At 51.2% G+C, this 24,850-nt stretch overlaps 1 protein-coding gene across 20 annotated transcripts in view; it reads right to left on the bottom strand.

Moving 5' to 3' along the window:
* Positions 1-5,619: 5,619 nt before the first annotated feature.
* SMCO4 (single-pass membrane protein with coiled-coil domains 4) overlaps positions 5,620-24,850 on the bottom strand; it is a 54,181-nt gene continuing 34,950 nt past the window's right edge. For 3 of the 20 annotated variants that reach the window (XM_031460563.2, XM_031460550.2, XM_010993575.3), the window contains 2 exons: positions 20,010-20,086; positions 5,620-6,358 (listed from right to left, as the gene is read on the bottom strand). In XM_031460563.2, coding sequence (XP_031316423.1) covers positions 6,095-6,274 — 180 coding nt within the window. In that variant the 5' untranslated portion in view covers positions 6,275-6,358; positions 20,010-20,086 and the 3' untranslated portion in view covers positions 5,620-6,094. The other 17 variants (XM_031460561.2, XM_031460556.2, XM_064492818.1 and 14 more) reach the window with 10 other exon arrangements.

Below are 24,850 nucleotides of genomic sequence, written 5' to 3' on the forward strand. Positions count from 1 at the left end.
ATATTATCAACTTTAATTTTTGCTCCTAATATAAAACACAAAGAAATCTGAATACTTAAGCCACCTCTTACCTTCTCCTCTTACTTCCAACTTCTTTCTGGTACAGCGTTTTCGTAACCTAATTTCCACAGCAGGTTCTGTCTTCATCCTATAGCAAATTCTTTTGTTCTGATTTATCCATTTATCTCTTAATTGTTTGGAGTTTATCCTCTTGTAGTTTTTTCATAAAATGCTCACGAGAAATATATTCCTTAATTTTCCCATGATTATAAACGTTGGTGTATTACACTCAGACGTAAGTGGTGGCTGGACTGATACCTTCCCTCACTAGAGTGTACACCACAGGGACAGGAAGGTGTGTCTCGTGCTCACAGACATACCTCCAATGCCAAGAACAGCAGCTGGCACATAGCTGCACGGTAAGTATCGGTTAAATGAACAAGATACAAAGGAAAAAGACAAAAAAGGTCTTGGGTTGGGCTTTTTCCTCCCGAGAATTTTGTCAGCGTTGCTCTCCTGGTGCCAAAAGCTAAAGAAGAGAAGTTTGAGGCCTCTCTGATTTCTACCTCAATACAGTTACCTTTTGGTTTTCAGCAATGCGACCTGGAAGTGCCTGAGTGTGGTTTTCTTTGCTTGAAATTGTTGTACATCTTGAATCTATGGGTTTATCTTTTTCATCAAATTTGATCATTTTAAGCTAATTTTTATTTTTGTCCCATGTGGGCTCTTAAAAAATGTTTATTCTCTGTTGTGTGAAAAGATCTATATTTATCTACTGGATCAAGTTTAATTTTAGGATTCAAATCTACATCTTTGCCCTTTTCAGGTTTTGATCTATCCACTTCTGAAAGGTATATCTTTTTTAAAAAATTATAGTCAGTTTACAATGTTGTGTTAGTTTCCGGTGTACAGCATAGTGATTCAGTATATATATATATATATATATATATATATATGTATATATACACACATACATACACACACATACATACATATATGTATATTCCTTTTCATGTTTTCATTATAGGCTATTACAAGGTATGAAAGGTATATCTTAAAATCTCCAACTGAACCTGTTGATCTCTTTCTAGTCTGTGGATAGTCACTTGCTTTATATATTTTGATGCTATATTGTTAGCAACACAGATATCCAAGATCATATCATCGTTTGTTACTATGTTACTAGAATGTGTCATCCTTTGCCCCTAAAGGCATGTTCATCTTATAATTGTTTTGCTACTATTAAAATTGCTGCAGTAGGTTTTGTTCAATCTGCCTGACACATCTTTTTCCATCTTTTAAATTTTCAATCTTCAGTACACTTCTGCTTTAAGTACATCCTTTGTAGATATTGCTACATCTTTTGAAACCCAACCTGGGAGGATTGTGTAAGCAGGGAATTTCAGTGGCTCTGGAGAACCTGGGGTGGATGAAACAGATGGGGAGACTTTCAGTGAGCCAGCAGTGCAGTTAGAAGTAGAAGTATCTCAAGGTGGAGGGGCTTGCAAGAGGAGTTCATAATGGGCTTCCTCAGTTTATTTGAATTCAAACGAGTTGACGCCTTAGGAGTTGGGCTTAATCCCAAAAGGCTCACTGTGCGTTCTGAAAGCGCGGCAGTGATCCACGTGGCCAGCTGTGCCCTGCTTCAGTTGGAAAAGGAACAGTCACAGGTTGGAGAAGTGTCCTTCCTGGGAGGGTTCAAAGACAACCTTCATGTAATGATGGGAAAGTGAACAAGGGAAGGAGAGAGACCCTTAACGGTGGCATCACTGAGCATCCAAAGCTTGCTCTGCTCTACCTTCCTGAAGTAATTACTCAACAGCTGAAGGGATTTAAAAGCTTTTTGAAAAGACTGGCTCCTTTCCACAGAACTGACAGGCAGGGAGAAAATACAGATGACCCAACTGAAATACACTGAAGTCAGAAACATTTGCCTTGTAGAGTAATGAGAAAATGGAACAGAAAAGGACAGCCTGGCTCCTGCAGTACACAAAGACCCATAAGGAAAGACTGAGCCTGACAGAGTGGGTGAAGCAAAGCACACGTGCACAACTGCTCCTCCTTGACCTCTGAAGCGTGGGAGCAGAGGATGGCCACGCCCTTACCTAGTTCCAGTACAGAAGGATCAGGAGGGAGCTACTCAGACATTTCCTTGATCCAAAGATTTTGTATCTCATTTTTTATGCTTAAGCAAGTCTGTGGCAAATACTATAGAGAAAACAGAATCAGCTGTGGTTCCTGAAAAAATAAAACTAAAAAACTGCATTCAAAGTAAGGCAGACACCTTCAGGTGACAGACCATGTGGGGCATTTTCAATACAGAGCTATAAAAACACACATACACACACATTTATGTGATGGCAGATTTCCAAAACAAAATCTAAGAGCCGTAATTTCAAGGGATTTCCTTCTTTTTCTACCTCTAGCAAGTAAATAATGATATGAGATCCTTTCAGGGGGAAAAGGGAAGGACAACCATCTCTTTAATCTTCTTAAACAACCCTCAGGCAGGTCCTACCATCTCCAATTTACAAGTAAGTCTGGCCGCAGGCTTCCTTCCTGTTACCCCACGAAGGACTCAGGAAGCAAAGACGGGCGTGTGCTGCTCTGCCTTTGAACCCACTGGGAAGCAATTCAAGCAGACACACAAACACATCTTGGTGTCATGATTTTCTTAAAACACATCAAGTGCCACCTTTCAAACCAATGATGATGTCTCTATTCCTGTTTCTAACCTGATCCCTCTTTTGGAATTTGCTCTTCAAGAAATGTTAGGGCTTGAAAATGAGGACTCGGAAAGCCAAGAGCCCCAGATCTGACTGCAGAGCCCCAGCACGACTTTCTGTGAAACTCCTCATAAATCATTTAGCTTTGCCTTGAAGCCACTGAGCAACTGGGAAGCTGGCGTCTCAAACCCTTACCCAATGCCCCCACATGAAGTATCATTTACCCTGAGAACTGTTCAGTTCCACCCAGCAAGTCCACCATAAATTGGTGTCTCGTTCCTGCCAGGAGGTGGCTCACATCAAAGTTGGGTTAACTTTCAAAAGTCCATTTTCAGCCTGCTTTCACCAAGCCCTCCTGGTAACTGCCTTCCCCTAAAAATCCAGTTCAACTCCAGCAGACCTCCCTCCCGATGACAGAAAAGGAGAAAACAGTGGGTGACAATAGGAGCCAGAAGCACCTCAAGGATCTACTGTCCGGTGTCCGTCCAGCAAGTGGAGCCCTGGGAGGCCGGCCCTCGTGCCTGTCCTGTGAGGTTTGAACACACTGACCAGAAGGAAGGGAGTGGCTATGTACTGAGCAGTGTCCTAAGCTTTTCTATTTCCATTCATCCTCCCAACATCCTCTGCAGAGTAAAATGAACCTCACCTGAAAGATGGGAGGCCACCGCAGCTCAGGTTATGGGACCTGACTGCGGTCACTGGCTAGAAAGCGGGTGAGGAAGGATTCACATAGGTCGCTGCCTCCCAGAGCTCACGCTTTTCTCACACCGCAGTCAAAAGCACAATACTGAGATGCTTTCATAAGGAGCCCTCGATCGCTGTGGGGGTGAGATGGAGGGGGGTGTTAGACCCTCGGTGGGCAGAGCTGAATCACGGCTTGCTGGTCCCAAGACGGCGTCCAAGGCTGTTCCTGGCATCAGCACTGTGGGCGGATCAGCGCTGTTCACACACCTGGGCAGGAAAGGTTTCTTTAGGCTGGGAGGATGGAGAGGAGGAAATTAGTGTTTATTAAGAGGTAACAGATCTTAATAATGAAGAGCATGGACTCTGGAGCCAGACTGTCTGGGTTGAAAGCCCATCTCCTGTCTTGCTGCAAAATAATCCAGTGTGTGTGTGCGCGCGCACGAGGGTGCCAGGGTGCGGGGGGCAGCAGAGGGGAGGGGAGTGGCCGTGTGAGGGGGTTTGAAGAAGCTGGGGAAGGGGTGCGGAGGTATACTGTCTTACTGTTCTATTTTTGTGTATGCTTGAAACTGCCCATAACGAAAGCATACAAATAAACAAACCTGGGCTCCTCCACTGACTAGTTGTATGACGTCAACAAGCTCCTTGGCCTGCCTCAGTTTCCTCATCTGTGAAATGGAGCTCTAACAGTGCCTCCCTCCTAGAGCTGCATGAGAAAGAAATGAGCTAATATGCATAAAATGGCATGTGCAGGTACATGTTACCTGTGTTACGTGTACACGTGTGAAATCGATAAATTACACAGAGTGACGAATGTCCCAGGCGCTAGGCTTAGCATCACAAACATCCTACTTCCACCGATTCCTCTCAGCAGTCCTAAGAGTCAGGACAGCCTCATCTTCACCTGGGGAACTTGACTCAGAAGGGTTCCAGCGGCAACACCAGAATAAAAACCCAGGCTCGCTCCAAAGCCTTGCTTTCTGCTCGAGGCCCACTTCCCTCAAAGGGCCTTGACCACGTAACACAGACAGGAAAACTGTGGGCTTAGGTAATCCACGGCTTTGAGGCAGGCTGGGAACTGAACACGGGTCAGGCCAAGACACAGCACACAGGACACAGGCCGGGGCCCTCCCTACTGGGGTGGACAGCCTGTCCTCACAGGGGCCTCATGCAGCCACTCCTGGGGTGGGAGCGGGCAGAACTCTGCACCTCACGGCGCTGCGGTCACGGTGAGGAGCATGGATGGCGCAGACGCCCCCCTCCTCCCTCCCGCCCTGAACGAGCCATCCTTGGGGCAGCAGCCTTCAGGCTTTCCTGGACTGACAAGCGCTGAGGCTCCTGAGAGAACCAAGTAAGGTGGAGGAAAACAGAAACTTAAGAGGAACTGTGTGCTAGCAGCCTTCGCACTAGGTAAATGCTTCACCAGGGCCACAGGCACTAGAGAGCATGTGAGGCGGCGCAGGGCCTCCCCTGGAGGTGCACAGAGATCCGTCGGCCCTGCAGCCCTGCCGCCAAGCTTCAGCTGGGGTCCTTCCTTCCAACAGCTGCGTGACTTCTCAGAGACTCACTCCAAGAGGCTCCAAGTCCCCAGGACACGCCTTTGCAATCAGCGAGCGAGTCCTGCAGCACTGAGATGAGACACCACTCCTCTCCCCATAAACACCTCCCCATTATCAGCAATGACAGGGGAACAGACACCCTCAGAACAGTTACCCTGAATCTGACTTCCAAAAAGGGGCCACTCCATCAGCCACCGGGACGGCTAACGATGCCCTCAGGACACAAAGAAGCAAGCCTTCCAGCACGGCCCGTGCACACCAGAGACTCAGCCGGACTATCTTTGCACCCTTTTGGCAGGGACGGAACCAGGCCTGACCTGTACCCCCAGGACCAGTCTGTGTTGCTGTTCACTGACTTGTGTTAAAAGCACTGTGGTCACATTCCAATTAGAACTCTTATTTTGCTGAAACAGACCAATTAATGCACCCTTCCTGCCCTCTCAAAAGTCTCTCAAACTTAAAGTGATCTGGTCAAAAAGCACAATTTTACTGGAAGTGATTCACAGCAAGGAATGAAGTGGAGACGGGAAGGCCCAGGGGACTGGAGGGGAGAGGGACACTGTCCGGCCGGGGGCCCCACAGACAGACAGTGCCCTCCTGCACTCCCCGCAGAGAGCAAGGCCACCTCCTGGCAAAACAAGCTCAATGTCCAGTTTAAGGCTATTATCTCCTTTATTCAAAAAATAAATATTTCACTTTTGAGTCGACAGTTTTCAAATCACATTAAGCACAGAGAAGAAATTCAGTCCCTTTGGAAATAGTGAACACGTGTAGGAAAGAGTCATGTTCAAAACAACAGGGGTGGGGTGAGCACTGATTCCAACTGATTCGCGACCCAGAGACTCCGCCTCTCACCAGGTGAGCTACGTATCGATTGTAGGAGAGAAAAAGAAACACACACACAGCTTTGAAGTCTGAAAGGCACATGAAGTGGACCATAAGGTGTATGGCACGTTCACTGATAAAAGGTTCCCTATTCCCTCCCGAGAAACGTGGAGAAACTTTAATCAAGTCACAGACCAGAGAAGACAGGGCGCTCCTGCTCGGAGCTCAGCGTCAGGAAAAGCTGCGGATGGAAGCCACTCTGCTGCTCTGCCCTCCGGAGCCTCCTCGCCCGGGGGAGGCCCCTCACTCGGTGACGGTGGGGCGCGTGGCCACGTACACGAACACCACGATCAGGAGCACGACCACGGCCAGCGTGGGCAGCACAACCGTGGTGATCTGCTGCCGGGCCTCCTGCATGGCCTGCTTCCGCTCCTTCTTGTCCTTGGACGTCTCCTTCTTGGGCTTCCCCTTGAGCTGCCGCATCCTTCCTGGGGGACGCTTGGAGGGCGCGTCTGGAGAGGGCTTTGGAGGAAGGGCCACACTCCTCTGGTTAGGACACAGGTGCTCCTGCAGAGAGAACTACGATCAAGAAGGAACGGAGTGAAAGGAAAAGGGAATCGCAGACTTAAAGGCAAACGCTAAACTGGGAAGAGTGTCTGCAGCTTAGTAGACCAGGGGTAAGAGCAGGCGAGGCCGCAGCAGAGGTCAGCCCCTCTAAGGGGAGGGCAGTGGCGACAAGCCGACACGCCCGGGGTTCCAGCTCTGTCAGCGCCTCTGCAGGTGTGCTGTGAGCAGGTAACCGGGGTGCTAATGTAAGGCCTCTCAGCTCCACAAGCAACAGGATAGGCCCCAGGTGCCACATAAACACGATCACTTCCATGACACCAGAGGGCCAGGAAGCACTGACCACGCTGCCTCCACTCGGAGGAGAGGGGCCCATCTCTCCCATCCAAGGCTCCACCTACTTACTTCGCTGTTCAAAATGCCACAGTCTCCCCAGCCAGGCTCTGGGGTTGAACCTTGTGGATTCCAGGCATGTGGCTCCCTTTCTGCCCGAGCCCGGGGCCTGATCACAGGCCAGGTCAGCCTCACTGGGCGGAAGAGAGCCCAGAGGCACTGGCTTCTCTGTCTCCCCATTGGTTCCTTTACCCATCCACCCAAACCTTCCTGAACACCTATTAGTGTCTGGCTCTGCTCCAGAGCTGAGGAGGAGGTGGAAGACTCAGGTCTGCCCTCACAGAGCCCACGGTCCAGGGCTGCACGCTGGGCGGCAGGCGGAGCGGAGATCAGGTCAGACAGACCATGCAGGGAGACTGGCTGCGCCTGCGGTCCTGCCACCCACACAACCTGGATCTTGTCACTTCTGTGCCCTGTGGAGGTGCTCGGGTCGGGGAGCAGTGCTGTCAGGGGCCTGGGGAATGAATAAAAGCCCACGGGTCACTATGCAGCAACAGCTCCATACAAGACTGAGCTTTAAGCAACAGAAACAGACTTTAAACTGAGGAGTTTAATCAGAGACCTCTGGCGCCTCACAGGATTCCCTGTGAAGGAAAGAGGACCAGGCTCAGGAAGCAAGCAGGACACAGAGCTGTGTGGCCATGCCCGGAGCCCAACTCACACCAGGGCCTCGAGGAGGCCACGGGCCTCATCGTCACCTGGACGCTACTGCTGGGGCCGGGGGCGCCGGGGCCACCACTCCTGCCCCTGGAAACCGGACGGACCTGCCGTCACCGCCCCCGGGACGAATTCCTCAGCACCCAGCTCTTCTGTGTCCCCGTGTGCATGTGGCGAGCTCAGCCTTCCCGTCTTTAGTCTTTATCAGCAGCGGGAGTGTCTTCTCAGCACAGTGGAGGAGTGAGGGCGGGACACTGGGCGGGGAGATAAAACAGGCAAATGCCGTCATACTACTCTGGGGGAGGAGCGTGGAGGCAGGAGCTCCACTAACAAAGAGGCTTTTGTAACAAGACACTGAGTACCCAGTTTTGTCCCAGGGCAGAGGTGGCCTATCCCAACCCTGATGAGGAAGATGACATTTATACCTAAGCCGGTGTGTTGAGAGGCAGGATGTGGAATGTGGATTCCGAGTCGGAAAAGGTCTGTGGAAACCCTGTTGTTGGTAGACGGATCTAATCTCTTACCACCACTCTTGCCCCAGGTGGAGCCCAGAACCTTTTTCGTATTATCCACAGTCAGGCAGAGTCTCTCACGGTGCAGGAGGGCTGATAATTTGCACTGGGATGACCGGATGCCAGCCAAAAGCAAATGTTAAAGTTCCGGCGGCCCCGTTTAGGGAAATGTACAACTTCCATCAGGCTTCTCAAAACAGCCACTGTTGCCTTCCTAAGACCTGACAGGTGGAGGAACCCTAGCTTTACAAACGCTCCTTTTCACAACTTTCAGAGAACTTGCAGGCAGACCTGGCTTCAAACTCAGGACGTACCACTCACTGGCTGAACGGCTTTGGGCTTCACGGGGCTTCAACCTCATCACCTTAACCACAAGAACGATTTCTCTCACAAAGTGAGTGACCAAGGATCGGAAAAGAAGATACCTGCCCGCCCGGCCCAGAAAGCACAGGCCGGCCCTCCGCTCCCCTCCCCACCTGCCCTGCGGCCTGGGCAGGGCTCCCCGAGCGGCTCAGCCTCAGCCGTGCGTGTGTGGGTCTGTGTGTGTCTCTGTGTTTGTGTGTGTGTCTTTGTGTGTCTATGTGTGCATGTGTCTGTGTGTGTCTCTGTGTGTGTCTGTCTGTCTGTGTGTCTGTGTCTCTGTGTCTGTGTGTACGGAGAATGGCAGTGCCCCCCTCGCAGGACAGTGGTGAGGACGAGACAAGACTCCGGGATACGGAGCCTGGCGCAGAGCAGGCACTCAGGCCCCATTCGCGGACACTCAGGAAGCCCACCCCAACAGCCTGCGGGCAGACAGAGCCGGCGTAGTACCCCCACTTCAGAGCTGAGGAGACCAAGGAGCAAGAGGGAAAATGCCTTGCTAGTGGTCACCGTCTGTAAATGTATCTCACAGAGCAGAGGACTGCACCCCTTGTCCAAAGTTATGAGCCGAGGTCTACTCTCTCCCTGACACAGCTTCATGAAATTGTTTAAAGAGACAAGCCATTAGCAGCACTCTGACTTGTACCCAACGGCCTATCAGGTCTGTGAAAAAAGGAGGATCCTGCCATGGCCCCTCACCTAGCCCCCTACAGGGCTCCCCCACAGGACCCCCTCACCCAGCACTCCACAGGGCCCTCCACAGGATCCCCCCTCCCCTACAGGACCCCCACTCATAGGACCCCCCGCAGGAAGGCAGCACTGGGGGCCCCGGAGTTAACAGGGGCCCCGGCCACGCTGGCTGACGGCGCGGGCCGGAGCTTTGCTGCCCCCTGGCCGCGGCCTACACCCTCCCACACAGGCGCCAGCCTCCGTGATGAGCAGCATGCACTTGAAAGAAGCCCCCAGTTACCAGTGGACGGTGCAGGTCTGCTCAGGACTGAAAGGACGAAGACACTGGTCTCAAGTCTGGGTCCTTCAAGCAGCGGCCTCCCTGCTCTCCTCACCCGTGGGGTGGGCCTCAAGTGGCCCACACGCTCCCTCGGGCCCAGGTCGGCGTGGTGGGGAGTGAGGGAGCGAACACATCCCAGAGATGACGATGGAGGGCAGGGAAGAGGGCCCAGCCAGGACGAAAGCTGGGAAGAGCGGCAGACACAGGGAGGGGAGGAGCCAGGAGGGTGACAGGGGGTGACTGAGAGGGCGGCAGAGGCCAGGTCATCCAGGGGCTGGCAGACCATGGAAAGGCGTCGGGTTTCACTCCACGAACAGCACAAGGCACTGAAGGGCTTCACACAGGGAGCCGCAAGTTTTAAAAGCTCCTTCTGGCAGGTCTGTGGGGTAAGAAGGGAGGCTCCTGGAGCAGGCCAGGGAGGGGCGGGGCGGCTCCCACTTGGCTGGGAGGGTCGGCAGTGACGCAGGCGAGGAGGGAGTTGGGTTTCACGGTGGGGGTTCGACAGGACCTAGTGACAGATCAGATGTGGTGCATAAGGGAGAGAGAAATCATGGGTGGACCTAAGGCTGGAGCCTGAGTAACCAGCTGGGTGGTGACCCTGCCTCAGGTGGTGAGGGAGAAAGGCGGGCAGTGGACATCAGTGCTCTGTTCACACCTGTCCACGTGTGAGGACGCCCAGCAGACGTTGCCATGGAAAAATCAAGGAGGCGGCTCACGACATGAGCCAAAGCTGGGGCTGGGCTGAAGCTCTGTACTCGGAAGTCATCAGCTATTGGACAAGGTGAGCTCCCCAAGGACAAGGTAGCTGGAGGAAAGAGCCCGGCCCGAGCCCCGCGCACCTGACGGTCAGAGGGCAGGAGGGGGAGGGCAAGTGAAGAGGCCTGCGGAGAGGAGGCGAGTGAAGCAGAGGAGAGCGTGGAGCCCTGCGGACCACGAGCCAAGAAGGGCACGGCCTCAAAACAGCCAGGGACAGCGTTAAGATAAAGCAGCACCCGCTGGGCCTGCGGAGCTGGAGGGGAGGGCGCAGACTAGGGCTGCTACGAGCGAGGCCATAAGCTGTCCCTTGCCGAAAGCAGAGAGAAGCTGTGCCAGACTGTAAATGAGCACACCGCTTCCTTCATCGAGAAAGTTTCTCCGTGAAGGAAATGTCGGCTGAACTGAAAAGTGCACAGTGCACAGCTGATCGAAACCCTGGCGCAAACTCCCCGACATGGTGGTGACTTGTGATAGATAACTCATGGGCCAGCACTCTTACCCACTTCGGGGCCACGTCATTGCTCACCAGCTCCTCTCGGAGACAAAACCAAAGATGCGACCCCAGAGGCACGGTCTGGCTCCTTCCCAGCGTGCAGCCCAGGAAGGATGGACAAGCCGCTAGCTGAGTTCCAGCTTTATGGCCCGACTGTGACCACCACCTGGCCATCCCACTGCCTCCAGCTCCCCTAACCAAGGCAACGGCAGACGTCACAAACACTCGAGTTCCACCAACACCCCCTCCCCCACCAGCAAGCCCCTGACAACTGGTCAGCACTGGAACATCCCAACTGGTCCTGCTGCGTCTGGGTGGGGGGTGGGAAGCAGAGAGGCAGGTGGGGAAACGTCCTTGTGGATAGAATCACTTTAGGCTTGATTTTTCTCTGAGCTTTCGAATCTTTTTTCTATATATGTGTATATACATATACACATGCACACACACGTTTATTAAAATCTTTATATGTATTTCTTCCAACCAAGAGATCATAACGTACATACAGTGTTAAACCACACCAAGGAAACAGCCCGGCGCAGAGGTAAGAACGTGGGTCTGAAACCAGGTTTGAGCCACAGCTCTGCCACGTCCAGTTATTTGACTTTAGGCAGGGTACTTCGTCTCTCAGGCCTTAACTTTCCTTCTCTGTAAAATGGGATAAGAAAGCCTGCTTTGTAGAGTTACTGAAAAAAAAATGACAAAGACTGAAGTATGATCTTAGCAGGCCATGCCAGGTGCTCAATAAATGGTACATGGTAACTCGCTCTCCAGGGAGGTCTGTCCAGTGCAGACACACGTTAAGAGGGGAAATACCAAGGAGTTCTGCTCTGTTCGGTTTTGTACCATAGACCCCGTCTCCTGCCGAGAGGTTTGATGGGAGGAGAAGGCTGGCTCAGGCAACTGAGGGACAATTCAGAGCATACAGTCAGTCCCAGCTCCTGTATCCAAGAGGGGCTAAATCTGCCCTGCCCAACACAGCAGACACTACTCATGGGTGGCTCCAGCACTGGAAACGTGGCTGTGGTCCAAACGGAGCTGTACTGCAGTGTGAGACACTGGGCCCAAGCAAGCTGGGGGTCGGGGGGAGGCGGTGAGGGCGCCATGCAGGGGCGCAGGGGGTGCAGCACCGAGCAGCAGTGCAGTGTGTGAGTCCACGCTTCAGGGAGACAGCTGGGCTGAGACGGGGCGTGGCAGCTGTCGCCACTGTAAGCCTAGAGGCGCGGGGCGGGGGGGGGGGGATGAGCTGGGGTGGGGGCAAGGCACAGACAGAGAAGGGCTTTTGCCCTTCTTGGAGAGTTAAATAGGAAGCTGTAAAAGAGACTGAAAAGGTGTGAGAGGAAGGAAATGGGAAGAGCATGTATCTTGGAAGGCAAGGGCAGAAAGTGTTCCAGGAAGCAGGGGCCACCCATAGGGTTTGGTTGCGCGGAGGGGATGGGTGATTTGAGAGGACAGTTTTGGTGGGGAGGTGGGGAGGGGGCCCGGATCTGAGCAGGTCCCTAAGAGGGAGGGGGTGGTCTAGAGGATGGAGACCACCAGTCGGCAACGCTTCCCAAGGCAGGACTCAGGGGCTGCCTGCCTCTACTGCAATCTGAGTTCTGCCGCTTATCAGCCCTGTGACCTCCGGCAAGTTAACTTCCTGTGCCTCAGATTTCTCATCTGAAAAATGGGGATCATAATCCCCTAATGAGCTGATACAGTAGAGTAATGCCTTGTCCATACAGAATACTAAGTAAGTGTCTGTATTACCACCATCATCATCACTATGATAACAGGGTCAGGATCAGAAGGGGATATGAGGACAAAAGTTTTGTTCATTTTTTGTTTGTTTTTTAAGGCAATTATAGAATGTCTGTGTTATAGGGGGAAATGGACCAGGAGAAGGAAGGAAAAAGAATTGATGGCGAGCTACCCCTGGGGGCTGGGGGAGCTGGAGCAGGCTCTGAGGCACCAGTGGGACTGGCCCTGGACAGGACCCCTTGTGACGGTGGGAGTCTGGCTGGGTCTGGTTGTTTAACCCAGAAAACCCACCGCCCTTCTTCGTATGCGAGTTAAAGCTAAACTCACACCAGCAACCTCAAGCGCAGCAGTTTGTTCTCACCAGTTGACCTGAAGCAAACAACCCTGAAAAGGACAAGGGAGACAATTAAACAGAAAAGAAGTAACCTGAAACTCCTGTAAGAGGGTCCAAAACTATGCCTTTCGAAACAGTTAAGACACACAGAAAGAATACAATGAACAGCGGCATACACCGTACAAGCTAAAACCAAAGTTTTACACGATGCTGTGTAAGCTTCTTACGTGCAACACACTCTGCTATATTCTATTTTGTTTCATTTCATTAGGGGGGAAAAAGCCAGTTCAATTCACTAAACGAGGCGACTCTTGGTGGGAAAAAACACTGGACGGAGAAGACCTCCCCACAGGGAGGGCTAGTGAATGTTTCAACCCCGTTCCCAGGAGAAGTCGGGGAAATGCCCGGAGTCTTTTGTACCATGATGAATAAAAGGCCCTCGTGAGCGTGAAGAGGAAGTAACAGATGTGAAGGCCCTCGGAAAAGCTACAAGCTCTTGTAAGTACTGTCACTCCTTAGACAGCAACTCTTCATCCAAACCCGCAGGTTCCTTCAACTTCATCTGCTATTCAGTGAGGTACTTTAAGACAGCAGGTACTGAAAGCAAGCATCACCAACGTGTCACTTTGTTAATGACAGCCCAACTCTGTGGCAGCTCAAGACTAAGGCAAGGCTGGGGGAAAATTCCTGAAGATGCAGAAGCCAGCCAGCTGTATGCACTGTTTTTATTTAAGGCAGTGCTTGTCTATCTCAAATATGGCAGAGCTGAGTGGACATTTATTCCTAGAGGCCAGATCTGGGGCAAAGCGACCGCCAGAATTTTAACTGTCTCCTCCTTTGTTTTAAACGGTCAAGCACTCGTAGGTAACATGACCGCTTGCTGTTCACTCCTGTTGTGCACGGCACTGTGGTCAGAGGCTGCCTTGGCTCCCACCAAATGCTGACAACAGCCCCATGCCAAAGGCTCTACTGCGTCCCAGGCTCCCGTCTCAGAAGTGAGAAATGGGGTTTTGAGGGGTTATGCAACTTGCCCAGGACCACGAAGCACATAAGTGGTAGGACAGAGTCAAACCCACACGGACTGGTTCCAGAACCTGCGTGTAACCACCATGCTATGCTGAACTCTCCTCCAACGGACAGCCGTATTTGTCTTCATATTCTTTACCTGTTACTTACCCCAAATCCTTGTGAAACGTGACCCCCGCTCACCCTGGGCTCTGCCCACATGCTGAGGAGCGCCCCCGGCGTGGAGAACCATAGGTCCGCAGGATCGCCTCTGCCCTCCTCGTGCTCCTGTGCCAGGCGTGGGCTGCCAGCCCCTTCTCCCCTAGACGCCTAACACTGTCCTCATGTTAACTTCGGCGTTAACTTCATTAACAACCAAGATATCACAAGTGCCAGTTGTTTACGGCCCCTTTAAAATGAAAAATTCATCTCTCAACTAAATTACAGCAAGTTAATTACAGCGCCTGGCTGATAGCAGACAGACAGAGAGAGCGAGCGAGGGGCTGAGTGCACCATCAAACACAAATAGCAGCTGTGACCAAATGCAGCCAAGACTGCACATCTGGGCCTTCCTCAAACACAGAAACCGGGGCTCAGCCCACCAGGAGGCCAGCCTCAGAGAGACAGGCAAACACTCTAACCCAGTCACTTTTTCAGCAGACACCTGGCTGAGCACCTAAGTGCTGGGGGCTAGCTAATCACACACAGAGCCACTCACTCACCGGGTTCAATCAAATGCTTACAGGGCACCTACCTCCCAGCCCACCAGGCACTGCTCAACTGTGAATGTACAGACTGATGCACTGACGGATCCACCTGACCAGTCACTGATTCCCCAAATACAGGGCAGCCTCGATGTGCTAGGCACTGTCCTGGCAGAGGGGATGGAATAATGAGCAAAATAAAGTTCCTGCTCTGACAGAACGCATATTCTAGGAAAGGGAGACAGACAAGAGGCAAACGACATACAGTGTGTCAAGGAGCGAAGTGCTATGAAGACAAAGCAGCGGGAGGGGACTGGGAGGCGGGGCTGTGCTGTGCTACAGAGAGTACAGGGGGCAGCATCTCTGCTCAGAGCACACGCCTAAGAAAAAGTGGGCGAGAGCCTGGCGCAGAGCCGGGGGAGGAGGGGCAGGAGCAAACCTGAAACCAGTGTGTCTTTGGGCGAGAAGATCAACCTAAAAAGGCCGCTACAGACACACTGGCCAACATCTTGGAGCCCATCCTGCGCGCTTCACTGCAGGCCTTCCTGCTGCCAGAGGGTCGCTCTGGGGTAGAAGGAGGAGAACGGTCCCATCAGACGATGAACTCAGGCTGCCGGAGCGGAGTTCGCACTAACAAAGTGATGAGTATTTGATCTTTAATTTGAAAGTCACCTTTTTGGCTGAACCTTAAGCTGGTTCACCAAACTGAACAGCCGATGAGGACAGTTTGGGCAAACGGCAGAGAGCAAGAGGCTTTCGGGTGCTGACGACCGAGTCTGCTGATTTTGCCTGTGGTCCATCCATGGGCTCCACCGAGTGCTCCGCGTCAGCAACGAGCCCGCCCGCGCTGACCACATGGGGCCGCAGCCACCTCCGGTACCCACGCCACCTAAGTGAGGGAGGGTCTCCGGGTCACCTTCGACCCTGCCTTCCCTCGTGGAGGCTGATCATTCTCCTTCTGCACTGACTCTAGACTCCATGGCCCACCCATCTCCAAATGAAACCCCCGCTGCACAGACACCCAGAGCCTGCGTGTTCCGCCTGCCCTCACCCCACACGTCTTCCTGCCTCCAACCTCCTAATTCCTCAGTCTCCAGACAGAATGATTTCATTGAAACCAAGTCTGCTCTTAGTCCTCTAACTAATAAGCCCCGGCGCCAACAAGACACAGTGTGAACTCGGCCCGGCCCTCCGGGCTCTGTGTGCAGAGCCCAGCCCCGTCCCCGATGCCACGTCGAGCAGCCGTCCTCCCATCCCGCTGTGCGTGGCGCAGAACCAGCCAACCTGCACCTGCACCCAGGTCCTCTCTCCTTGGCCTGCTTCACACACTGGCCACTGAGAAAACTCGCCTGGTCCCCTCAGTCAAAACTGAGTGCCCTTTGGCCTTTCTTATACCTTTAAAACACCTCTTCTTTTGTCCCACCCTTCTTTCTTTTTAAAGAGTTAATCATTTTTGCCCACTTCCCCCAACCAGGGGCTCAGTAAGTATTTCCTGAATGATCCAAGTCCGCCCCTCTTACTAATGTTGCCCAAACCAGAAGTTTGGGGGTCTTCATGGATGCCTCCCCACCATTCCCTGTATCAAACTGTCCCCTAAATCTTACCAGTCCCACTTCTTAAATATCTCTCAACATATCCTCCTGCTCCACCCTCACTACCGCCAGGTTAGGCCTTTGTCTTGCTCATGCAGATTTATGCAACAGCCTAACCTCAGTTTCCCTGCCTGAACTTGCCCCTTTCTCAAGCCCTGAACAGCACGAACATTTCTAAATCCCCTGAAAATCACTGCCCGTGGATGGGTGTGGACCCATCCCACACTTCCCCTTACCAGCAAAACATACTCAGTAACTGCGAAGAATCACCGTAGCAGCAAATGCAGGGCATGTACACGTCTTCTTCAGCAAAGGGGTCATCTAAACCTCATCCATGTTTTAAAGCCTAGTTGTTGGAAACTCGTCAGACAAAAGACATCCCTGGCGTAAATACACACCACCCACACTTCAAGGTTAACACTGACCAAATGGTGCTAAACTAATAAAAGCCAAGCTGACAGTAATTGATAATTGCACATCTGGATTCCTGCAATTAAAAAGTGTCACAAACTCGAGATGGTGGTGACACTGCACTGCTGGAATGCCGTTTCCCAAATCTATGGGAAATCCGACAGCCTGTGTCAAGTCCGTGCTCCATGGGAACCTGAAACACATCAGACTCCCAGTGGAGGACAAGACAGAGTCATCCAGAAACTCCCTGCAGGGCAGTAGCTGTCCCTCGGGATCTGCAGGGGGTTGGTTCCAGGATCCTGCCTCCCCTGGGTACCTCATATAAGGAATAGTGTTTGTATACAACAATGACACATCCTACCGTACATTTTAAATCATCTCTCGATCACTTGTAATACCAAACACAATGTAAATGCTACGTGAAGAGTTGCTGGCATGTGGCAGACTCAATTTTTGCTTTTTTTGGAAACTTCTGGAAATTTCCTTGTTTCAAATTATTTTCAATCGGCAGTTGGCTGAATCCACCGATGCAGAACCCGAGGAAAGGGGAGGCGGACTGTAATTTAACACCAACCGCATGTCAGTAACTTTTAATAACAGCCTTGTGACTTCCGGGAGAGAGCCTGCAGTCATCCTTAAACTTGGAAGTCTGTGGAATTCTGGGTCCCATGCCCGTGGGAACTGATGAACACGCTGGCGTGTCTGAATCGGATCACCAGCATTCGGGAGAAGACGTGGAAGGAGAGAGCCCACAGCATCCCCACTGTACAATCAAACCTGATCCAGTGTCTCCCCAGTGTAAAGGCCCACGGGGCGTTCCACTTTAGGATCTGACCTCTGCCCACCGTTCAGTGCCCAGCCCAGCCACGCCTCCAACTGCAGTGGCCACGGCGGTCCTCCGCGCAGACCTCTGGGCATGCTATGCCCCTGCTGGCCTCCCGGGCCTCCACCCATGCAGCCATCGGAAACACCCTTTTCCACCTCTTTCCTCCCCATCACTCCTTCTGCTTGGCAAACTCTGCCTTCAAGACTCATGGGTCTTGAAGGTCAAGGGTCACATACTCTTGAAAGCATTTCATGATTTTCCAGTCCCCAAGATGAGTGAGGGGTTCATGTCTGTGCTCCCATGATATCCAGTAACAACCTCCACCACAGTGCCAACCACACTGGACTAAGAGCCCCTCATCTGCTATTCCCATTACAAACTTTGCTCTCCAGGCACCTGGATGTCCGCCACGGTGCCAGCCAGGGGTGGGGCTGGCGTGGGGCGCACCACATGGGGAGCCCACGGTGCCAAACTCGCCCAGGACGTGTGCAGGTGCTTCTACGACGCCCTTCGGTAGTAAAGCAGATACCAGGCTTGGGGCTAAGAAAACAGTCATGTAAACAGTAAAATGGTGTCTGCATCACATCACAATGGGAAGTAAAGTACGTAACCTGATATTTTCTTCAATTACCAGCATCTTAACACGTTTGCTGATTTCCTGACATGGATGTTTTCAAGAAGTCCCAGCAGAAGGACTTGGAATCAGTTCTGTGCCCTGGCAGTTACACCACTGGGAGCACTGCCCTTTTTGGGGGATTCCAATCTCCCCCCAGGAAAATGTTAATCTGAGGTGGTATCAGAGGCAGAGGAAGGTCTCTCAACAAAAAGACTAGAGAAGATGGCCTATTTTAGGAAAACAATGACTCACAGAAATCACATCCTGCTCTTAAGTTAATAAGCCTCCTTCTGGAGTTGAACCTGGCTTCTTATCGTGATGGGCCTATTTTGCAGCTCCACCATCAAAGAACAAATCAGAATGTCATTCGACAATCTGCTTTCTAATTAAAAGTTGAGCCATTTTTTAAAAAATCACATTTAACTAAACAATTCCACATGGCAGTAAAGCACTGTGCTCTGCCGCCTTGACTGACGGGACCATTTGCAATTATCTAAAGGAGAAGGCAGGGGAAGGAAATTGTTAGATGCAGCTAGACTGAGCTGCTCAAACCCCTGTTAGTGTCTTCCAGCTCACTCACAGAGGAAGACAGTGCAGCATTCATGTAAACTAATTAAATTTCCTGCATTTAAATAAGCCCTAACAGAAATAAAACTTCCAAGACTGATTGGAAGGTCTCGGGAGCAAGATACCAACTTGTTCAAGGAAGCAGCCTAGCTGGGAGTGGGAGAAACAGCAGAGTCAGACCCTATCTCCCCAGAGCAGGTCACGGCTCCCCCCAGCCCCACCGCTGAGAGGAGCACTGGGAGTGGGTGAGAGATGGAGCCCCCAGGTTGTGTGACGGCAGCAGAGGCTTCCAAGGGGAATGACCGAGATGATGCAGGGGAGGGAACAGGACACCATCCACACTGGGGATGCGGACCCACCCAGGACACCTAACTGCTCTGAGCCTGTTTCCTGAAATGGGAAGTTACCATTTGCCCCTGCCTGCTTCCTGGGACTGGTGGGAGAAGAAACTCTGGTGCTGTGTGTAGAAGCACCCTCTGAAAGGGGAAAAACTCCTTAAATACAAGAGGCAAATGCTGGTTACTGTCAGGTAGCGAAGGCTGGGACGAGTCCTCTTGAGAAGAGTACGGTGCCCAACACAACTGGTAAAATTAGTAAGGAACTTATTCAGGATATTCAGCAGATGTAGTAAAAACAGGTGAGAAAAGGAATCTGTCAACTCATTCATTTAAAGCAAAAAGCAGGGAGGTGGCTTCAGATGCAACTGTCTGTCGACTGAGGTAGCCTATAAGATCGTATGGATGGATAGCTGGATGGAGGAGGCAGTGTGCCATCCAGCAGACAGGAGGGGCCACGGCCACAGGCATGACCAAGCCCCACCTCGTGCAGCCCCATTCAACATCAGCCCCAGGGAGGTGCAGACAGGCTGGGGAGCTGTGCTCTCACCATCACTGGTTTCCCCACCTGCTGTCACCTCCCTCCCCCTCCAGTTTCTGGAGTACCACTTTTAACATGGGCCCAAATTGCCCATGAAAAAGAAAAATCAGATACAAAAGCTTTGCTATTAGCTTCATTTCACCAACAGCCAAAACACAAAGGACCACGAGAGAAGATTAGCAATGTCCGATGAATGCTCAAAGAACAGAACTGATACGAGAACGCTTTACAGTCCCGGCCCTCCGCGGGGGGAGCGGTGGAGGTACACAGCGAATCCACACAGGGGCTGGCCGCCTAGAGCAGGTCAAGTCCTTGTTCCTTCAGTAAATGTGTGTGAAGCATCTACTACGTTCCCGGCACAACTCAGATACGTCCTCGAGGAGGTGACAGAGGAAAACATGCGAACAGGCAACTCGAATCAAGTGTGGAAATGCTACAGTGGGGTGGGGGGGTCACAGAGAAGGAGCCCCTACCTTCGACACAGCTGGGGGAGAACAGTCAGAGGGGCACGAAAGATAATGTAAGCCCACCAGGATACACATCACTAAGAAGGAGATGGCGCTGTGGGGGCTTCAAAAGCAGGAGAAGCCACTGCCAGCTGGGAGAGAAGGGAAAAGCCTTCATTTTCAAGGAGGCAGCATTTGATAGAGGCCTTGAGGGAGCACTAGGACTTTGGCCAGGCAGAGGGGGATGGAATATTACACACAGAACTGGGTGTGCTGGAGGAAAGACAGGGATGGTAATGCCTCCAAACATGGGTTTCCTCTTAAGATAATTTCAGCAGACACAAGTTCACTTCTGTTTACCTTTTCTTCAACTTCAAGAGCTGCTGTTTCAATAGCTTCAGCAAACTGATTTCCAGGAAAGGTGACTTGGGTTATTCCTGTTGAGAAACCAGAAGAAGAGGTGTGACAGGTTTGGCGGGGCTGCCCTTCCACAGACCTCTTAGTTGTGACATCCACCCCAAGTCCATGCTGACAGGGCAGCCACGTGGCTCCCCTCCCGCAACTGGCTGGTTTAGGGATGGACACTGGTCACCGTCAGACATACTGCCCCACTCCCCTACTCCCTTCTTTCCTCATTTGAGAATAAAGACATGCAAAGTTAGGCAGGCAACGGTGAGCCCTGATCCAGAGAAACTGACACACGGACACACACCTGAGAGCACAGGACCACGCAGCCTCTAAGTCCGAGGGCCCTTCCCACTCCAGCTCCCAGCAGCTGATCGAGCTCTGCTCCCCCCATTCCCAAGATTCCCGCACCAGACCCTCTGTAACTCAAGCTGGTGTGAGAGCATTTCTGTTTCTTGCAACCAAAAATCACTTATTTAAAAATAAGATACCCAGGGTTGGGTCTAGAAAGACAAACACAAGTAGAGGGTAAAGAAATAAAGGCTTCTGAAACAAAGCCTCAAGAAAAATAAAAGACGAGAGAAAGTGACCTGGGCCTCTGAACTACGGTCCCACAACTGCTGTCCTCTGAGAGGACAGGGAGAGAGAGATGTGTGAAACCCAGAGAGCAGACCCAACAAATAATTCAGAACCTCCCGGCGGTATTAAAGATTAAGACCGAGACCCAGATACTGGGGAAAGGGGGCTCTTAACGCGGGTATGATCCGAAATAAAACAAAACAAATCAGAATTTCAATGAAAATACAACAGTGGGAGACTCATTAAGTGCTACAGCAAGGGAGGAATGACCGAATAATCACACAACGCGTATCATTACCAGAATTAGAAGTGTAGCAACTCAAAGGTAAGTCTTGATTTACTGGGCTGCCTTTTTTTTTTTTTTTTGGGTCTTAAACGATAGACATTTCATTTACTTTTGGTTTGGTGGGTCAGCAGTTAGTGCTGGGCTCAGCCAGAGTCTTTCTTCTCGTCTCGCCTGGTTTACGCCTGTGGCTTCAGCCATCTGGTGGCGCACCGGCACTGGATGGTAGACCAGATGACTTAGTTCACACGCCAGTAGCTGGTATCAGTTGTCTGTGCTGTCTGATCTGTTTTAGCAAATGTGAAATTTTTTTCCCCTAAGATCTTAAAAGATTACCCACTATCCCCTTGACCTATTTTCCTGTTGGTTCTTAAGGTGATCATGAACTCACCCATTATAGGGCTTCAAGACTCTAGCTAGCCCTTCTAGTCCCCGCTAGGAAGGGGCACGACTGCGGTGAGGTTCAGAGAGCGGGGTGTGTGAAAGGGAGCGCTGGGGGCAGGGCTGGAGAGGAGCCGGCTCTTCAGGGGGCCTGAAGGCCAGGTCAAGTGGGATGGGCTGTATTCAAGCAGCGTAAAGGTCAAAAGGACTGTAGTCTCATCCTATATCCCCTAAGAGATAATTACCACTCGGAGAAAGTCGAATGTTAAAATCGGGCTGCAGAGGGAAAATATGACCCAAACCAGACTAAAGCAGTCAGGTGGAAATTAAGCCAACAGCAAGCCGTGACCTTTACCCTTGACAGGCTGCTTTGCCTGCTGCTGTTGGCTCATTAGCTTCACAAGTGTCCCCTGGCTTCTGGCCTTCTGGGCAGCTCAGGGGTCCAGGGGCTCATTGGAGCATCAGCTTTCACTCTGCGGGGCACGAAAGAGCGACAGGGACGCCCGCTGACCTGCAGGACAGGCTGAAGGGCAGCTCTCCTGTCCGCTCACCCCAGACCCAGCCCCCAGGAGGCCGGTGCCACGTCCTGCCAACCCATTCCAAGCAGCAGACACCTGCGCTCTACTCTCAGCCCAACCACTTCCCCTCTGGGCCTCTGTTTCCTTTCACAAAACCAAGGAGGGAGACTGGACCAGTACCTCTCAGAGGGGGGTCTGCAAACCAGTGCCATCCACCACCTCTTTGCTGCTGGTTCACAACAAGAAAAGCACAAAAATTAAGAGCAGCTTGCAAGCTTTTTACAGCATTTGACATTGCTACACAGCCAAGCACACAATCAGTGGAACTGTCTTGTTGAGCAGAGCACAGACTGGTACACAATTTTCCTGCAGATGCCATAATAAATTACCCCAAACTGAGTGGCGTCAAACAACAGAAATTTATTCTCTCACAGCTCTGGGGGCAGAAGCCTGAGATCATGGTGTCAGTGGGGCCATACTCCCTCCGGAGACGCTAGGGGGAAATCTGCTCCTTGCCTTTTCCAGCTGCTGGTGGCTGCTGGCATTCCTTGGCTTGTGGCCACATCACTCCTCTCCTTCACTGCCTTCTGTGTGTGTATTAAACCTCCCTCTTCCTCTCAGTTATAAGGTGGCATTTAGGGGCCACCTCAATAATCTACAATGACCTCATCTCAAAATCCTTTTCTTAATTACATTTATAAAGTCCTTTTTTCCAAATAAGGTCACATTATTTGGACACGTCTCTGGGGCTACCATAAAGCTGGTCCGGACGCTGCTGAAAGCACATGTGACCAGCTGTACATCGTGTGCACTGTACATTCATATCAGTTCACTACTGGAGGGAAGACTCACCACCCTGCCTTTCACTCAGCTGGGGCTCCTGCTCTTCCTCTACAGCCCAGGAGCCCGGGCTGGCCAAGGCCAGACTGCAACGTGCACCCCCAGGAAAGAAACGGAAGCTGACAGGTGGCAGGGGTGTGAGGAGCAGGTGCAGTCTGTCCCCTCAGCGTTTCCACAGGCAAGTCTCCCACCTTACCCAGCAGGTAGCGCAGGAGCTGCTCCCTCCCTCCCCCATCCTCCTGTCCCTCACACGGCTTCAGTTGTAAAGTGATTAAACTGATCTGCTTTCTGTTCAGGTGGGCTTCCCTCATTCCATCAAATGCGCAGAGTTTTCACTGTCCAGTTTGTGAACGAAAACAAAATTGTTGTATTAAAATCCTTGTGCACCTAGCACTGCCCTGCTGCTAACGTATCCTCTCCCCCAACAGCCCACCCTGTAACCTCGAAAACACTCAGGAAGTTTCCAGACTTCATAACAGGATGGAGAAGGTGCTTGGAAACTTGACAAAGCAAGGATTTCATTTCTCCTTAGAGGTTTTCTTGCCTTGCAAGAACACTCTTTGTTAAAGGAACCAGTATGTTGAGTCCCTTTGCTACATTACATTTCAGCCTTAAAGGGCAGACCGTGTCAAAATACTCGAGAATGTTGAAAATGAGAACGCTCGATGCAGGTATGGCCACAGCAAAATGGGCACTCTCATTATTCAACTACTGGAGGGGGTAGAACAGGCCCAGTCTTTCTGGAAGGCAGTGTGGCAAACTCATATCAAATGGCTGAAAACTGGACACACCCTCTCAGGCTGCCGTTCCATTCTCAGAACTGCCCTAGGGGATGAATCTGAAATGGGGACAAAACTTCCTGCTCAAAGGTAGCCATGCAGTGTCATACACGAGGCAGAAAAATTGGAGATAAACTTAATAGCCCACAAATGGAAATGATTAGACAAATTATGGTGGATTCGTCAATAAAGTTTCATGTAGCCATTAAAATGATACTTTGCAAAGATTTTTCTAATAAAAATAACAACTACAATATCCTTACATGGACCAGGCACTGTCCTACACTTTAAGGCGCCTGACAGATACCAGCCCTCTTCATCCTGAGGTACTGACTGTTACTATCCCCACTTTACAGATCAGAAGACAGAGGCACTGAGAGTTAGGACACTTGCTCAACGTCACCTTGATAGTAAGAATCGGCACTGGGATTTGAGCCCACCCAGTCTGGTTCCAAAGGGTTCAATCCTACGGTAGTGTGAGTGACGGCCACAAAGACATCTGGTCCTAAGCCTGGAACCTGCACGTGTTACCTTAAATAGAAAAGGCATCTCTGCAGAGGTGTTTGAAGGATGTGTTTAAGGATCTTAAGATGAAGAGATACCCTCGATTACCAGGTGGGCCCCAGATGCCATCACAAATGCTCACAAGGGAGGCTTCTCTCTCGTTCTCTCTCTCACACACACATGCTCGTGTACACACACACACACACTCACACACACAAGGCATGTGAAAACAGGGGCAGATATTGGAGACATGGGACCACACGCCAAGGAATGGCAGCAGCCACCAGACCCCCCCCCAGAGCCTCCAGAGGGAGCTCTGTCCTGCTGATGCTGTGCTTCTTGAGACTTCTGCCTCCAGGAACAAGTTGCTGTGGTTTCAAGCCAGTTTGTAGAAATCTGCACCCACAGGAAACTGATGCAAGTTCCCATGCTGTACTGCTCTCCATGCAAGCGGAAATATTCATATGTTAAATGGGAAAAGTAGAAATCAAAATTCATACACAATGCTCTTAATTATGCATGTAAAAATGCATGCAAGTACAACAAAACGTTTTGTAGTGATTATCTTTGAATACTAGAATTATTTTCGGTAATTTTCAGCATTATGCCTTTTGATATTTTTCCAGATTTCTACAATTAATGTGAATTTCTTTTACAATGAGACAGAAAAAAAAAATTTTTTTAAATAGCAACTCATGATACTTTGGCAACTCTAACTCAATCACAAAAATTAGAGATCAAGAAAACTCCCTGAGAATGTTCTTAATTCAGTCTCAGAGCTACACGTGGAAACTCAGCTGCCCAGATGCATTCCATCCATTAAGTGACCCCACTCAACCCTCGGCCCCTCTAAGCCTATTAGTTTTCAGACTCTGGCAGGAACATGATGGCTGGAGAAGGTTCAGGCTTTGA

The sequence above is a fragment of the Camelus dromedarius genome, chromosome 12 (assembly GCF_036321535.1).
Source record: "Camelus dromedarius isolate mCamDro1 chromosome 12, mCamDro1.pat, whole genome shotgun sequence".
NCBI classification, from domain to species: Eukaryota; Metazoa; Chordata; class Mammalia; order Artiodactyla; family Camelidae; genus Camelus; species Camelus dromedarius.